Below are 17,193 nucleotides of genomic sequence, written 5' to 3'. Positions count from 1 at the left end.
CTTATTTGCACCAGACAAATTACACGTTCCAAATGAATTCGCATGGATGCGATTTTTCTATTTTCTACATCAATAGGAGACAACTGTGATTTCCCCTTTGTAAAACATGGGACAATAACTTAGCACAGTACATTCCAATACTGTCTGAAATACCAAACCACCTGTCTGCAAAGACAATATCTCCAGGCAATAACTTTGATAAAAATACAGTTTCCAGTTATGTATATGTCATTTGCCCTACCACCACATGCTTTTGAAAGAAAAGAAATAGATCCCTGAGGTGTAATGCCAAATAAGAAACTTTATGGCGTTGTACTTGTATGATGACCATGTCTGAGCTCGTGCCATTAGGCTTTTAGGTCTCTATAAATATTTCAGAACAGTCAATAATGACAGCCACTTTTCCACCAAAGTCTTTCCTAAATTCCATCTGCATGATAAGCCAAAGCTCCTCCCTCTGAGGCCAAAACAAAAGAGGCTTTAATCTAATATATAAACCATCAATAACATTTAAAAATGTCCTTGAAACGACTTGATGTTGATACCTAAAATATATATGCAATATAAAAAGCTTATGTCTCATTAGTGTCATTATCATTTTTTCAAACTTCCCAACTTCTAGTCCTCTACTGGTTGGAATGTATGGAGCAGCAAATTCAAGCAGGGTCATCAGCATATATGCCAATCCCTGGCGACGGAAAATTGTAACCCAAGTGGACAAAAAGAGTAATCCTAGCAGAAAAAGAGTAATCCACATATAACTTGATAAAAATTCAATGAGCATATGTACAAAATGATTTATTTATCACTCTGGACTTTTAACATAAATTACTGTGTCAAGTTTTCGTATATAATGCTTTGAGCTTTAAAAAGCAACAGACTCTCATACTGCATTTCAAAACACTTGGTAACTGCTGAGACTATGAATGTTTTGCACAGCAGTAGAGCAGTAAGTGCTGGGTTACACAGACTGGACATGAATTCAGTTTTAGTTTTGTTAACAATACTGAACAATTTCTCAGTCAGCATTAGAATGGTAAAGAACCAATATTACTTTCATAACCTGACAAAGAAAAGGAAATTTATATCTTAGTTATTGGGTCTTTAAGCTGGGAAATAAGATGCAAAAAATCATCTCAGTCCACAGGATGTACATTGTCAGGCAGAGTGCCAACTTGATACTTCAAAAGTTCTCCTCCCAATTTATCAGCATCCTTTCCTGCAGCATGATGCATCATATGACAGAAACGACCTGATATGTACAATGATGGAGCTATTTTTCAAAACACAGAATGCAACTCCTTTATGAATTCCAGTAATCACTGATGCAGTATCAGCTGAAAACCCCATACAGTTCTGCACACTTATGTTTATGCAAAGCATTATCAAGCAAATAAATGTTTTCTCAACTGGAATCTACTGTTAATTCTGGTAATGAAAGAAGAGCATTCTGACTTGGTCTTTTTCGTTGTCAAAGTCTATTACACAGACTGCGTACAACGTTTTGTCATAACCACTACTCCTGTCTGTTACAATACAAAATGGCCCAATTTTCATGGCTTCTGCAATTTTAAGTGAAGCATCTTCTGCTAAACACAGAACAATATCAGATGCTTTTGTTCCTGCACATACATATTTTCTGCAATTTTGGAATTGGGAAACATCTGTTTGAACAAAGAACCAATGTAGTCTTCTACTGCTAGGAGTAGTCCAGGTTAGAACCCCATCACTTGATTCATGGACGGATACTCCAAATTTTCTTTGTCATGAACCCCTGTGCTTCGGTATACATTGACTACCGTCACAATGTAACAAATTCAAACGTATCTCAATGGAACATGAAAATGCATCCATTTGCTAGCGTCATATTTTCATTCTGCCAGGATAAAGACAACACAGCAAGTATATTAATTTATACATAAATTAGTGGAAAAGTGTCGATACAGGCTGCCAAGTGTGTGAGATATTAATGAAAGTTTGACTACTAATTACGATGTCAACTGACATCAGAACACCTTATACAAAGCCGTTATTTGGGTAGTAAGACTTATAACTAAAACAAAAACATGTGCTGTCTTGCATTGTAGACTATGGTTGGCATGCATGTCTGTTGCATTCGGTGTTATTCACTGCAATGTGTGATGTGATGTGATTTGGATTTTTAACGTAGCTTTAACAATTTTTCAGTCATATCGCTACAATGTCTGCAATGTGGCAGTTTATTGTGATGTCTAGCACTGGGGCATCATGCCACAGACATGTAGCATGATGTCCCACCCAGTCACATTATCCTGATACCTGGCCGACCAGTCCTAATACTAACCTCTTAATGCTGAGCGCCAAGCGAGGCAGCTGTTAGTACCGTTTTCGTAAGTCTTTAGTATGACTCGGCTGGGGATCGAACCCACGACCTCCCGCACATGAGGCAGACGCTCTAACCACTAGGCCACCGGAGCGGTGATTCACTGGAAGAACTATCTGGTGTGTGTGTATATATATATATATATATATATATATATATATATATATACTACTGTTGCTACTACTACTAATAATGATAATAATCTGCACAACATTCCATGAAAGTACCTTTAATAAAGTTGTCTGAGCAGATTTTTAAATGCTTTCACGGCAGGACTATTCTGTTGATGTTGACCAACCATGTCCGTCGTCGCCCTTCACTTATTACTTAACGTCTTCGTTTGCTCTCATTCAAATCTCCTCAAAACCGGTATAGTTTAAAAACTACGTTTCACTTAATCGTCTGCACGGTTTGTACAACCTTTATTCCAGCATGTATTAACCAGTGTGTGACTGCAAATTCTATTCATTGATGAACAGCCACCCAAAACAAAATCATTGACCCACAAAAATGGAGGATGACCTTACGGTGCCCGTATGTTATGACGTCATATGATGACTATGTAGCCAAACTACATTCTTGTAAATGGGCAAAATGCAGTATAAACTTTTATTTTACTCACCAATATAAAACTTCATGATTTTAAATCATCTCTAGGATTCATGATAAGTTGTAGAGGTACTTCTTGCAATGAAATTTCCCGAATTAACGACCTTACATTGTAACTCTCCAGTTTTGAAAATGGAGCCTCTTAGAAACCGAGGCTACCTTTTTGTTTGTTCGATTCGGGTATGTTAGATGCAGATTTTGATTCGTAAACCAGTCTGAGGACTAAAACACGAGAATAACCGCTCTTAACGTTTCGATGCCGAATAAGGTATCGGTCGCTCAAAACAACATTTCATCTTGCGTGAATTTATTTTTGTATTTCGTTTATTTTTTTTAAACCAAAATTAATAATAATAATAATAATAATAATAATAATAATAATAATTATAATAATAATAAGAAGAAGACTATTTCACACTCTTTACAACGACACTTAGAGTAATAACAAGAACACATACTATACATGATGCAAAGAAAAAACTTTAGAACACTGGAATTTTATCAATAATGGCTGTATTTTTTCCCCTTTTTGGTAAAAAAAGTCTCATTATTTGAGGATTGATATTGTACGGAAATGTATAATAACAGGAAATAAACTCATATTCATTTTTTTAAATATCTTGTGTCTGTAAATATAACGGAGTTGTTTATTATTATTATTATTATTATAAGTTTTGATATTTGCCACATACAAAAATGTATAAATTGGGTAATATGACATATAACAAATGTAATTGATGGAAATTAAATAATACGTATTATTAAAGTATTCATATTTTTAAATTAAACGAGGTCATCTTAGGCATAAAATTATTTCTTGTACATTTGCTATCTGAAATTATTTGCAGTTTATTTGCATAATATAACATTCAGTGAACAAAAATTCTCGTAGAAACTGGGTCTGGGAATATATGAAAGCTTGCACTTTTCATAAGCTTGCAAATAGTGGATGCTTTTGCATGAAGTGCATGAGCTTGCAAGAAGTGAGAGCTTGCAGATGCTGGTAATAATATATATTATGACCAGAAATCATGCTATGCTTGCAGAAGCTAACAAATATTTATTTGCAAGCTTATTTTGATGATACAAGCTTGCTGCAACCTTGTGGTGAGCTTGCAACAATTAAGCTAACCGCAAGGATGCATTTTGGTTTGGGTTAATTTCAGGGTTTTTTATTATATTTTATTCTTAATGTATTTTGTTCATCTCAGCCTTGATAGGGAAATAAAGTTTTGTAACACATGATCCCACAGCAATAAAATGAATAAAGAAATGAAAATTGCATTCAAATATTCAGTTGTCAGTTTTTTAATTTTGCTTGGTTTTCTGCCTTTTCTACATTTTCTGAAAGGGTGATAGACCATCATCCCGTCTTTTTTTGTCCATCCAGCATGTACTTCGAACTCACATTTAAAACCATTTTTGGGCTCAAAATCACCAACTGGTATCTCCAGTAACACTTTTCCTGCTTTCAATAATCTGATATACTTCATAACTTTAAAAAGTATTATCATCACAACAATCGTCAACCTGTATTTTCCAAAAGAAATCGTCTGAAGATGAACCAAATTTGGAATCGTCCATTTTGGGTTAATCTGTGTACAGGGCCGGCGCTACCATATAGGCAAACTAAGCAGCCGCCTAGGGCGCTGATTTCAGGGGGCGCATTTTTAAAAAAAATGTATTGTTTATAAATTTTGAAATTGATATTTTCCGGGGGCGGGGGGCGCCACAATCTAACCTTACCTAGGGCGCCAGATAGTCTGGCTGGGTCTGGCACCGGCCATGTCTGTATACCCCGTACTATAAACACGCATTTGTAAAACTTCCTTGATGCAAGTTCAGACTACAACATAATGCTTGTTCCAAGGCAAAATGTGCCAGTCAAATTTAGTTTAACAACCATTCATATCATGTGACTAACAATGCAGTGGTGAGTTCCATGTTAAATATCAATGCTGTAGTTTCATCTCTTCTGTCAACATATTAAAGACATAATGAATGTTATACTCACAATTTCTGAGAAAATAAATCATCTTCCTAATCAATTTCATGCAGTAGTGTGTGTGTTTAGATTTGTATCATAGCTTTAAAAAAATTCAGTCATATCAGTACAATGTCAGCAGTGTGGCAGTTTATAGTGATGTCTAGCACTGGGGCATGATGCCGAAGACATATAGCATCATGTCCCACCAAGTCATATTATCGTGACACCAGGGTGACCAGTCCTAACACTAACCTCTTAATGCTGAGTGCCAAGCGAGGCAGCTGCTATTACCATTTTTATAGGTTCAAACCTGTGACCTCCCACACCCGAGGCAGACGCTCTAACCACTTAGGTCACCAGAGTGGTTTTCATGCTTTATAGAAGAATATTCAAGTTTGCTAGGCCGACTAGTAAGTGGCTACCCTATGATGACACCACATGGTGTTGGCGACTTTTCAACAGGCAATTTGCTCTGACCCGTAACACCCCAATTGCAATGTTAAAATAGTAAAAATGAGGTTGTTAGGATCTGAGGAAACTCGGTCAGCTTTATGTTACACAAGTTTTGTAATAATATAATTGCAATGGAAGAGGCATGGGGGCAACATTACAGACCACATCACTTGGTGTTAATTTATAGATGGCATTTAACTTGCAAAAATGAGTGCCTGTTTCTGCAACAGCTGTCTCCGATGAATTCTCAGTTTAAACAACAACATGGCAACTAGTCTAATGACTAATACAGTGTTTGACATTAGTTGAAGATAAAAATAGCTTGCACATGATAAGTGTAATGTTTAGTATCAATTGTCCACCACTTGTATTGATATGTGTATTGGCACAGCAATAGTATAAATATATTGATATATCGATGAATCATTTCACCCTTAGTGAAATGAGGCATTTTTTTAATAAATCTCTTTAGTGTGCTGTATAATGGGTTGATCTGAGTGAATAGTAAGTGCAAAAATGCATTGCATCTACCTCTGGTCTCAAATTGCTGAAGGATTGTTTCATAGAGCCACATATCTGAACAGTGGTTTGATGAATAGAATAATATCCCAGAATAAAACAAGCCATAAATTATTGCAGGATGCCTGAATCATCAACAGGAGGAGCAACTCAATGACAGGTTTAATGGAGTGTTTCAAAAGAGTAGCCATGTCTTTTTTATTGTATTAAAAGTAGGGTGTCAAAAGTGATCTGAGAAACCTTTGCCAGTCTGATTATTTTTAACTCCCTGGCTATTACTTCTTTCAACATTAATATAATGACATTAAGTGGAAGTTCAATATTTTTTTAAAATTGGGTTTCATAAATGATGCATACAATCCATGTTTGTTTCTTGTTGTTATTTAGATTTTTTGTCTCTTGGAATTGTCATAAAGATTGTAGTAATTTTAGAATCTTATATATATATATATATATATATATATATATATATATATATATATATATATATATATATATATATATATATATAACTATTTTTAATTGCTACATTATAAATACCACTTATAACAAATCATGACTCTAATGGTGAAAGACACCAGAGTTTTAAGAGCTGTGCAAAACTGGGAAAGCTCACCCAGTCAGGCCAAGCCTTCACAAAACTGTTCATTTACCTTGAAGATGTTCTCAAGCTCATCTATTTTGTTTATATATCAACCTTCATTTGGAAGTAATAAAAATACTCTGCATAGCCTTGTTTTGAAAACAATTGATAATGAGTTTGCTAGTGATAATATTTTTGGAGATATTTCTTTGTAGTAGATGTGTTTGTACTAATTCACATGTTTGGTAAAAGTGGGGTGAGACGTAGAGCCTTAGCAGGAAAATAATTACAGTGGAATCTGTCTTGAAAGATTGCCTCTTCTGCCAGAACATAATGGTTTCTCATGACAGGTGTTCTCTCATAACAGGTCTTCTCTCATAACAGGTCATAACACTATATAGTCAATGAGTCTGTACATGGAGAAAACTCTTAAGACAGGTAGTCTCTCATAGCAGTTTCTTAAGACAGGTTTTACTGTATCAGAACACTCTTCAAGAAGTTTTGTTTAAAAATGTCATTCACTCTTTTGATCTTAGAAGGGTTATCATTATTGAATCATACACAGACTATGCATATTGCAATAATGAAATCATATATTAATTTCCACTATACTTGTTTTATATGTAATTATAAAGGTAACTAATTTCAAGATAAGTTAGGGAAGTGCAAAAGGATCAGAAATACTTTTGATTTATGCATGTATATATTTTGTACATTTTAGATCAAGCATAGTGATGTGCTGTTTTCTGCTAACTTTAAATGGAGTCATGACTTCAGGTATGTTGTAATGATACTGTTACATCTATATCCCGTTTTGTACATTCATCTAATTTTTACTTGCATAATTGTTGCATTATTGCAGAGCTCAAAATTGATGGTAGTGAGCTAACATTTTGCTAGTTACATTTCTAATGCACCAGTGAATTGCTAGCTGCAAATAGCTGAATGAAAAGTTTCTTGCTGGCTATATTTTCAAAGGATGTCTGTTACTTTCAAAAGGATAGACTGGAGAATTAAAAAGTAAGTAATCATTATTTAATTACATATCTGGATTATTCTCACCTTCTTAAGATCATATTAGAGAGCAAATAACACTTGTAAATGTTTGCATATTATTAAGTTCTTTTTAATTTAATAACTGGCATGCATAAATAACATAAAATAGGATGTATAGTACTGAAATGGTTACAAAATATACGCAGAAGACTTATAGCCACATATGTGTATGATGGTGTCCATGAGCACCAAACTCAGACCAGTTACATCAACAAACTGAAGGAAGATCAAAGGAAGGACAAAGCCATTATTTTACTGGAGTCGGCTGAAAACTTGAGCTTTATAATAACATTAATGACTTTATTGAAAGAGGGTGATACAATTAGTTGCATGGAACTAATCCTCCTGGTGGCCCTAAATTATATGCACATTTACATTCAGTTACATGTTACACACACACACACACACACACACCATTGATGATAAGCTATATTTATATTTGAACATAATAAACAGAAAATTTAAATGAACATGCTCCAACTAGGTACTTTGTATGTGCACTATAAAGGTAGTGAGACCACAAATTAGACAGTTAGTGAATTTATACCTTAAGTTGTAATGTACTTAAATCAAACTGGTTACACTTTTCATCCACTGCATTAGATTATAGTTAAGTACATTTATATTTATACTTTCTCTAATTTCTCAAATTTCCTTTAGGATTCTGTTTCAAATTAGTGATCCTAAATATTTAAAACTTTTCTTAAAGAGTACTTTATTTGGTTTTGTAATGGAAAGATAGATGAAATTGATCTTAAATTGGAATTGCTGCCAAGGTTTTCTAATATCAGGAGTCCAAGTGGGTCCTATGTATTGGTTGCTGAATGGCTACCAACATAAAAGTTGCCATTTGCAAACACTTGGTCACCAAATAAAGCTGTGTAAAATATAGCTTGGAGAATCATTGTTGATTCTTAAATAGGTCATGTGAGAAGTGTCCTCCTTAATGCAGCTTTTTTATAGTACATCATACATGTATTATTACTAATAGGTAAATTGAATGCAATGTTACAAACTCTGTGATCAATATCAGTGAGCCTGAACCTTTATTCTTTTTGCCACCCAGTGGTTGTTCTGCAAAATTTATTTGCCAGTTTAGAACTTTTGGTCAAACTTTTGAGTAATTTACTTGCAACTTGGAGTCCTGAGCATGAAAAAGTTCATTGAGATATAATGGTGCAATATTGTTTGAATCTTTGTGTGTGAGTCTAGCCTTTCTAAAATATATTTGTTTACTTACTGTTAACATTTTAATATCATTCACTGCATTTAGGATGTTTTCAGTATTATCAATTAAAGATGAGTCTGACAAGCTCTTTTTCGCAAGTGGAATAATTTGTAAATATTCTTGTCAGAAGTGTTCCCCAGATAACATTACAGAAGTAAAGGTATGGTTGTATATAGCATTTGTATTTAGGGGGCCCCAAGTGGCCAAGTGATCTAAAGCGCTCTCCGTGACGGATCACTGCCATCTCACCTCTGTCTCTGCTGGTTCAAGTCTCAGATTCAGTCAATGTGGGTATGTGAGAAAGCATGCCAGTAGCTTCTCGTGGGTCAGTGGTTCTTTCCGGTGTTTTCCCGGGTTCTTCCTCCACCATTAATACTGGCTGCCATGTATAGCCTATCGTGTGCTGAAAAATGGCGTTAAACCCCACAACAACAACAACAACAACCTGTATTTAGTTGATAGCTTTATCATCAAAGACTGGTTACAGGAAGGCCATCACTGAGCAACTCGCAAGTGTACTCCACCTGTTTGCGTTATATTAATAAATTGGGGATAAGCTTGAAAATACTGTAATATTTGTATTATTTAGATTACCTTATTGCATGATTCTGTCATTGCATATTCATTTATTTCAATCCTGATACTCAATCTCAGGACCAGTTGCCAGCGATCAAGAGGATCATATATTTCAGTGATTGGGCAACTAGCCAGTATAAAAACTTAAAGAAATTTAAAAATATTTACCTCCACAAAAATGACCACAGACTTGAAGCAGAATGACATCTTTTTGCCTCAAGCCATGGCAAGGGTCCCTGGGATGGAATTTATGAAGCACCTACAAACACAAACTAATTTAAGGGCGAAAGTACTGAGATGCAGTTGAAATTTGGCACAAATACAGCAAAATATGCAAGGTATTTGCCCACATGCTAACCCTCCCCATTTCATTTGGCCATAACTTCATAAGTAATTGAAATTGAATAATGAATATTGCATGCAACCTTCATTTAGATATATACCTTGAATTTTTTTTAATGGAAATCATAGATGGTCATCCAGGAAGAATTTAGGATTTTAGGTGATTTAGTGTGGAATTATGCAATTTCTGTTAACTAATCTGTGATGTAGTCTGTACATTTCTATATTTTCTGAAGGGGGAATAGCTCTTGAATAAATCAGCCATTCTCTATATGTAAAGTATTACCTGGTGATATTATTGGTCCATACATTTTGCATGTATGCACAGATGGGGAGGGTTTTTTTTAGTTTGTGTATGTCTGCATGGGGGGGGGGGGCAGGGGCAGCCTGTTCATATAGGCAAACTAGTTGCCTAGGGTGCCAAGTTAAATGGGGCACTATATTTGAGGTGAGGGTGGGGGCAGCACTGATTGCATGATTCGCCTAGGGAGCCAGTTGCTGGCAGCTATTCTAGGTCCACCCTGGGAGTGGGGAGAGAGGGGGAGTAAGGCCAAGTAGTATATATGCACCTAATAACACAAACTGTACTGTGACATGTAAGGGGGTTTGCTTATAGGAATAATTACAACTTGGCTAGTGATCCTTCCACATAGCTTTGATTTTGTAGCCTTAGTGCAGTAATTATCATAAATAGGTGCAGTACATTATTTTTGGTTGGCCAATGAGGTGGCAGTATTCCATTCATCACATTTCACTTGCATATTATGTGGGTGCAATCATGGGCATGAGCTTTAGTATGGGAACATGTCTGGCATTCCTTAAAAGTATTATAGCAAGCCAAACTTTGGATAGGCATACAAAGTCAAATGCTTGAGCTAAACACATGTACCAGATTTACTATGCTTACACAAAATGTAGCTTGAAATATTAGTGTTAATTCTTAAATAGGTCGCACAAGAAAGCAGAGAAGTGTCCACTCTTGTAGTTTCTTTTAGCACGGGTATGACTGTTGGGTAAATTGTAATCAGTGATACGAGCCCTGTGGCCTTCTGGTTTCCTGAACAGTCCCAAGTGTAATGTGATACAGATGACTTTTACAAACACCAGAACAATCTTTCAAACAAATATTAGAGCCACTGGCAGAAGTTGACCTGCAGTGGATATCTGATTGTGGGAATTAAAAGTTAAGTCAGTTGAAAACAAGTAGATTCAGAAATATTGTTCAGTAACATTTGATGTGGGGGTGGGGTTTAAGAAGTATCACCAATGTGATTTTCAAGATAACCACAGGGGCAGCAATATTGAATGTCAGTTGAATACATTTTTTATTTAGGACCATTTACAGATTGCATGGGTGTTTTTATAGTAAAAATGCAATGTTGATGTAACTGTTTAGCTGGGTTTTTTTTACTGTCACTGTAACAAGATTTTCAAAATAGCCACCGTGGCAAGAACACCATTTTTTTTAGGACCTCAGAATAAAGCTGCTGTGTTTCATGACATTCCTCCAAATAGTTTAGGAATAAAACTGAGTTCTGCCAATGAGCACTGGATGAATGTACTGCCAATGAGCACTTGGATGATTGTACTGCCAATGAGCACTTGGATGAATGTACTGCCAATGAGCACTTGGATGAATGTACTGCCAATTGGATGAATGTACTGCCAATGAGCACTGGATGAATGTACTGCCAATGAGCACTTGGATGATTGTACTGCCAATGAACACTTGGATGAATGTACTGCCAATGAGCACTTGGATGATTGTACTGCCAATGAGCACTGGATGAATGTACTGTCACATAAGTTTATCTAAGCATTTAACCACTGAACATATACCAAATTGCTAGGAAGCATCCTGCCATGATCGAAGTCCTATCAATTTTGTACAGAATGATAATAATCTGTCATTAAATATGGTATCACGGTACCAATTGTTTTTCCATATACCTCAATGCTAATGTTTTGTGAAATAAATATACTTTCTGTCCTACTTGGGCATGCATGTCACACACTGTCATATAGAACAATGCTAGATTGTCAATTTGACAATGACATAACCAGGTACTCCATTGCATTTAAGAGAGATAACTCCACTGGAACTAGACAGGGGTAAGAGTTATCTAGTCACAACAAGCACATTTTCAGCCATGTGTACCATATTTTAAAAAAATCATAAAAAATACAAAATATGATCTAGATAGAAATTAACACAAACTCACATGTTGCCAAGAGGCTCAACTTTTTTTTAAGCCAAACAGAAAGTACAACTCTTACATAATGCACCAATCACAGCTAGTGTTGTTCTTTAATTCTGAATACAATGTTCCATACATCTTAAGCTCCGCCCACCTGGACTTGCGCAATTGGTACCGTTATACCATATGGCCATTGTTACTTAAAGAAAGAGACATTTAACATAATGTTACACAGCATTAAAAAATGTCATGTTTGTACAAATGATGTCAATCTGCCACCAGATATAACTGCCATTCAATTCTGGATTAAGGCCTTCCAAGGCCCTAAGCACTAAAAATATTATGGTGCCCCCTCCTTCCTACAAAATATGAAACTCAAAACAACAATAATATAAGCTAAAAAGGTCTGAAAATACCAGTGTTGCCATCTTTCCAAATCAAAATAATCTTATATCCAGATCAAAATGATCATACATCATTCATTTAGTTTTATCATCAACAATTAATCTGAATTTCTTTCTGGTGCCCTAAACATGTGCTTAGTGTGATTAATGGGTAATCTGACCCTGCCACTATTATTAAAAGCAGAAACAAGCTTCAAGTGAAAAATTCTAGGTTATGCTCAGCAGATAGTGACCATATTTAGCAGAAAGATCCTCAGATTTATGCAGATAATTTAGAACCACAGTCAGATATTGCAACCATTATTCAAAATAGGAAAATACTTTTAAAGTAACCTCCTCTCAAAACCCTATGAACAGAAGTTGATCAAACTGGTTAGAAAGTCTACAGAAAAGAAGACCCTTCAAGTATGTTAGAACCGGGCATCCTGAGCCACATTTTTTCACCTTATTTGTCTTTGATGCGATAGGTATCATGATATATATGTACATAAAATTTAAATATACCTGCGCATGCCCATCCATTTATGCAAACTTGAAGTATCACTTGTGTAATTGCAGAAATCTAGTGTTTAGATAGGCTAAATTTCAGTCATGAATTCAATTGAAATGCTATTTTTTGTTTTATTTTATATCCATTCACTAAGCATTGTTAAGATTCACAAACTTGGTACAAAACACTTTTACTGTGTACTTTTCAAATGAAAAGAAAATATTTACTGGAATGACATAAACTCCATACACAATATGATTTGAAAATTAAATACTTTGAATGCTCCAGAGGATCAGTAACGGCTATCTTTTGATGGACCATTTCTTTTCATAGTGGAATTTATAAACCTGTTTGTGTAGCAGTACTAAGAGTCATGTATATTACATACAAAATGGTTTTTATGCATAGTTGAAGGTGGCTTTTTGGTTACTTCATTTAAAAGGAATGGAAAGACAACGAAGAAAATGTTGATTTTTCAGGCAGTTTATAATAGATTCATTTACTTCATGTTCATTTTATCATCTGTTGATAGTTTGAGTCTGTATCATGATAAATTATAGCCAAAGAGTGAACATGTATCTTTATTTATTTATGCATCAATAATTGAACCATTTCTACATGTTCTGTACAAATTAGGCTGATCTGTCATCAAACTTGCCTGCATTACTAACAATTATAAGAAAAAGAAATTCTTTTCAAAATGTAAACAGAAGTTAAAAATATTTCACAATGGAACCTGGCAGAAGGCCTTTCTGGTGCTGATTCCCCATCCAACAGAGCTTAGATTTCTTGGCCATTGCTCATGCATTTGACTTTAATTATGATCTCAACCAGTGAGTGGTAAGGCCTACCTATGCCTCTTTTTTTCTTAATGTGATATTCTCTTCTGTGAGAAAAATGTTGTCATTCATGTAAATTCTTGAATATTTTTATTGTTTCAAATAATGAAGAAAATAACAAAATGAATGATAGTAATTGAAGGAACCTGTCTTTTTTTGCAGAAAGAAAAATGACTGTTCACACTGGACAAGCAATTCAATTATTTTTGAACACTGGTGTAGATAACAACAATAAAAATGTGACTTTGTATGCCAATGGTAACAGAAAGAACACACTTCTTGCTACATGGAGATGGAAAGATTGTACCATTGAAGTGTTGAATTTGAATCCGACTTATAGAGGAAGGCTTGGCATGGATATAAATGCAAACATCTGGATTTGGAAAGTGGATGTAAATGATACAGGGAGGTATTGCATTAACTGTAGCCAAACTACCACAGGAATTGCAGTGCAGTTGATTGTACTGAGTGAGTTTTTGAAACTTATCCGTCCATAGTCACCCACTGATTCATCCATGAAAATATTCATAATTCAGTGTTGATTTATCAGTACATACATTCATTTTGTCCATTATATCGAGCACATCATAGATCCACTTTTCATTTTCATTAATCAGCATAAAAAATGGAAATCTGAGTATGGTCTTGGTTGTGTCTCTTAGCCAGATTATACAGTACAGCTCATATGATTTGTAGAACCCCAGGCATTATGGTGGGCTACCAGTAGGAAATACCTTGATCCTTTCCCTTTAACATTCAGTACTGTTGCAGATTTTCTTCTTTACTCTAGAAGGAAAATGACTGCTATGTATCCACCATTAACGGCTGCTCTGCAGTTCTTTTCAGTCTTCCAAAGTTTCATATGGGCTTGATAAATTTGGTTTGGCTCCCACTTTTTCGAACGGATAAAGTACTCTGACCTCCAGAGTTCTTTCTCTTGCTTTTTAACCTTTAATGTCCAGGGGAAAGTCTTTATGTGTTCTTTGGTCATTATCCTTAGGAAGTTAAAGTGAATCATTGCATGAGAACCTTACCCTTAAGACAGTCTTCTTTTTCTCTCCAGCATCAGCAAGGAGGAACAAAATTAAGTCCTTGTTGGTGGAAAAGTTTTTTTTTTCTTCACTGGTGCTGTGATCTAAATTCTTTTCCTTGCTAACCTGGTTTTCTGACCAAGAATAAGTTACCTTTGTTAGCCCTTGGTCAATTAGACACCCCACCCCCGACTCAGTCTCTTTTGTGCAGAGTTTAAACAAGATAAACTGATTTGTTGGGTTTTTTCTTGTGCCAAGAATCGGTTACCTTGAATAGCTCCTAAGCTAATTCATATCCCTTTTCTCAGCTGCATTTTTCCTAAGGATGACCATGATAGACTTTTTTGTTTAGTTAGAGCCTTAGGTTTCATTTGGTTCTAAACATCTCTTCCTCCCTCTTAGAGATACTGTACTTCATATTTGTTGTCAGCCACTGTTCTCTGTATTTTTATTTGACTATCAAGATAAATAGATAAATTAGCAGTTTTTTTCATTCAGAGATTTTTCATTTATAGGAAATGAAATTTCTGTAGTTCAGGTTATTGCCGAGTCTTGTTTTCTTTTTTGTCAATTCTGTGTTGTTATTATTAGATGATTTTATGAAGCTGCCTTTTGGTGGTCATGTAGAACTTATTCCTTGTTAATTCTCAGTTCAGTGGTGCACCAGAGCACAAATATTTATGTGTTAGGCCCAATTGTGTCAGCACAACAATTTATCTAAAAAAGAGATAGCAGTGTCATAATAGTATGTTCAATCAGTTTGTCATAGATTGTCTTTATGTATGTTGGTGTGACTAGTTGAAAATTGGTAATAATATAACTTATGAAGTTTTTTATGGTACTTGTGTTGGAAATTAAAGATACTTCTCTCTAATGATTAGCTACCTGGATTTTGTTAAAGTGGACTCATTGTACCAAAATGTATCACCCACAATCATTGTTTATCAATGAGTATTGTTGTTTATACACAACGAGGTTAGTTAGCTGTAGAATAGTAACTAATCCATGGTATGTAATGACTGCAAATAGTTTAAATTTGCTAATCCATACAAGCTCTTTTGGTGTATTGTTTAATGAAATAAGTAGGAGATCATGATTTTTAAGTGAAATAGAGATGGTACTGTTTTTGTTGTCTTTAATGAAAGACATGACTGTCATACCTGTTTTAAGTGGACTTGTATGTAACAATATCAACACTGACAACCAATCATATTTTTGTTAATTGAATCAAGTTACCAAAAAAAGCATGCTAGTGATTTGCTTTTATCTTAGTCTTTAAGAAAGTGACAGTAAGAAATACATTAAAAAAATATTTCTGATTTATTGGTCTCAGGCAGAAAATTCTTTGATGAATGATAAATTGTTTATTAATCACTTTACCAGCTTCAAAGTTTTCATTCATTCACTGTTTGTTAAGTGCTTTCTTGTGAATATAAGCATGTTTACTTTGGAAGGAAATACAGATAACTACTGTTTGTTTTGCAGAAGAATTGACAAAGGAAGAGCAGATCCAAGGGTGCCTGAATGATACAGTTTGTATGAAGAAATATTTAGGTATAATTTTTATACTTTTTGCTTCACTATACAGTTCTGTTCATTTTTTTCCTATATTTCTTTCCATACTAGTTGTAACGTAAACTTTAAAGTGTATTTGCATTAAATTGTATATGTATGTTGGAATAAACTAACTGGAAAACAAAGAATTCTGTACCTACTTTTCTGCATATATATTTCTTTAAAACTAATTTTTCTTTTTGAAAAGTTTTGCAGTGATTGTAGCAGGACTTATGAATATACACCTTTCCCTCGATAACTTGCGCATAACGGGGTCCACAAACATAGACTGCACTATAAGCGAGGCGCGAGTTACAGAGGAACTCCAAAAATTGGAAATAATCGCTTTGACATTGAGAAAACCGGGGAGGGGGGAGCGGCATTATGGAACTGGGCTATTTATTGACTGAATCCTCATTTTACAATCACGTCGATAATAATTTTTAATAGTGCGCTTTTTCTAATGAAGTTGTTCGTTATTCTGTTAAATAACATTTATTTTCAAAATGTCCAACATATGAAAGATCGTTCCAACTGGTTTCAACAACCATCACGTGTATGTGAAAACATCTGTTTATTACATCACTGCTTTTTGTTTTCTTGATGAGTCTCGTTCTTGTAGTGGTGTTTAATATTATCCTGCCAAATCACGAGTCCCCATTGCAGACTAACTGTTGATACACCGCCAAACAAGATTCCTTTTTTTCTAAAAGACGCGACATTTATTTCGTGAGACAATCGTCTACATCGAAACTCAATTTTTGTATTGTTCAATTAGTACAATATTGATGTCGTGATTTCATTGGAAGTAATAATGAAACTTCATATCATCCTTGAGGATATCTCTATGTGCCAGTAAAAGAATTCTCTGAAAGTCGCTTGCCCACAATGGTCCGTATTTGAGAATACAAGCTCTTTATTTTATGAAGCATTTATTTCACTTGGCTGCCTTGTTATCTTTG

General features: G+C 34.9%; 2 protein-coding genes across 4 annotated transcripts in view; one reads left to right on the top strand and one right to left on the bottom strand.

Annotated features, from left to right (window-relative positions):
* Positions 1 to 2,909, bottom strand: part of LOC149793180 (uncharacterized) — a 51,490-nt gene extending 48,581 nt beyond the window's left edge. The window contains exon 1 of one of the 2 annotated variants that reach the window (XM_089967109.1): positions 2,590 to 2,909. The gene's annotated coding sequence lies outside the window, so the exon portion shown is untranslated. The remainder of the gene's footprint in view (positions 1 to 2,589) is intronic. The other variant, XM_089967107.1, reaches the window with a different exon arrangement.
* Positions 1 to 17,193, top strand: part of LOC149793179 (uncharacterized) — an 83,117-nt gene that overhangs the window by 7,791 nt on the left and 58,133 nt on the right. For both annotated transcript variants that reach the window (XM_089967106.1, XM_089967105.1), the window contains exons 2-4: positions 7,235 to 7,290; positions 13,809 to 14,114; positions 16,163 to 16,231. In XM_089967106.1, the coding sequence (XP_089823232.1) occupies positions 7,235 to 7,290; positions 13,809 to 14,114; positions 16,163 to 16,231 (431 nt within the window). The remainder of the gene's footprint in view (positions 1 to 7,234; positions 7,291 to 13,808; positions 14,115 to 16,162; positions 16,232 to 17,193) is intronic.

The sequence above is a fragment of the Sinohyriopsis cumingii genome, chromosome 8, assembly GCF_028554795.1.
Source record: "Sinohyriopsis cumingii isolate HCF-2022 chromosome 8, ASM2855479v2, whole genome shotgun sequence".
Classification (NCBI taxonomy): domain Eukaryota; kingdom Metazoa; phylum Mollusca; class Bivalvia; order Unionida; family Unionidae; genus Sinohyriopsis; species Sinohyriopsis cumingii.
This window is presented reverse-complemented; position numbering and strand designations above follow the sequence as displayed.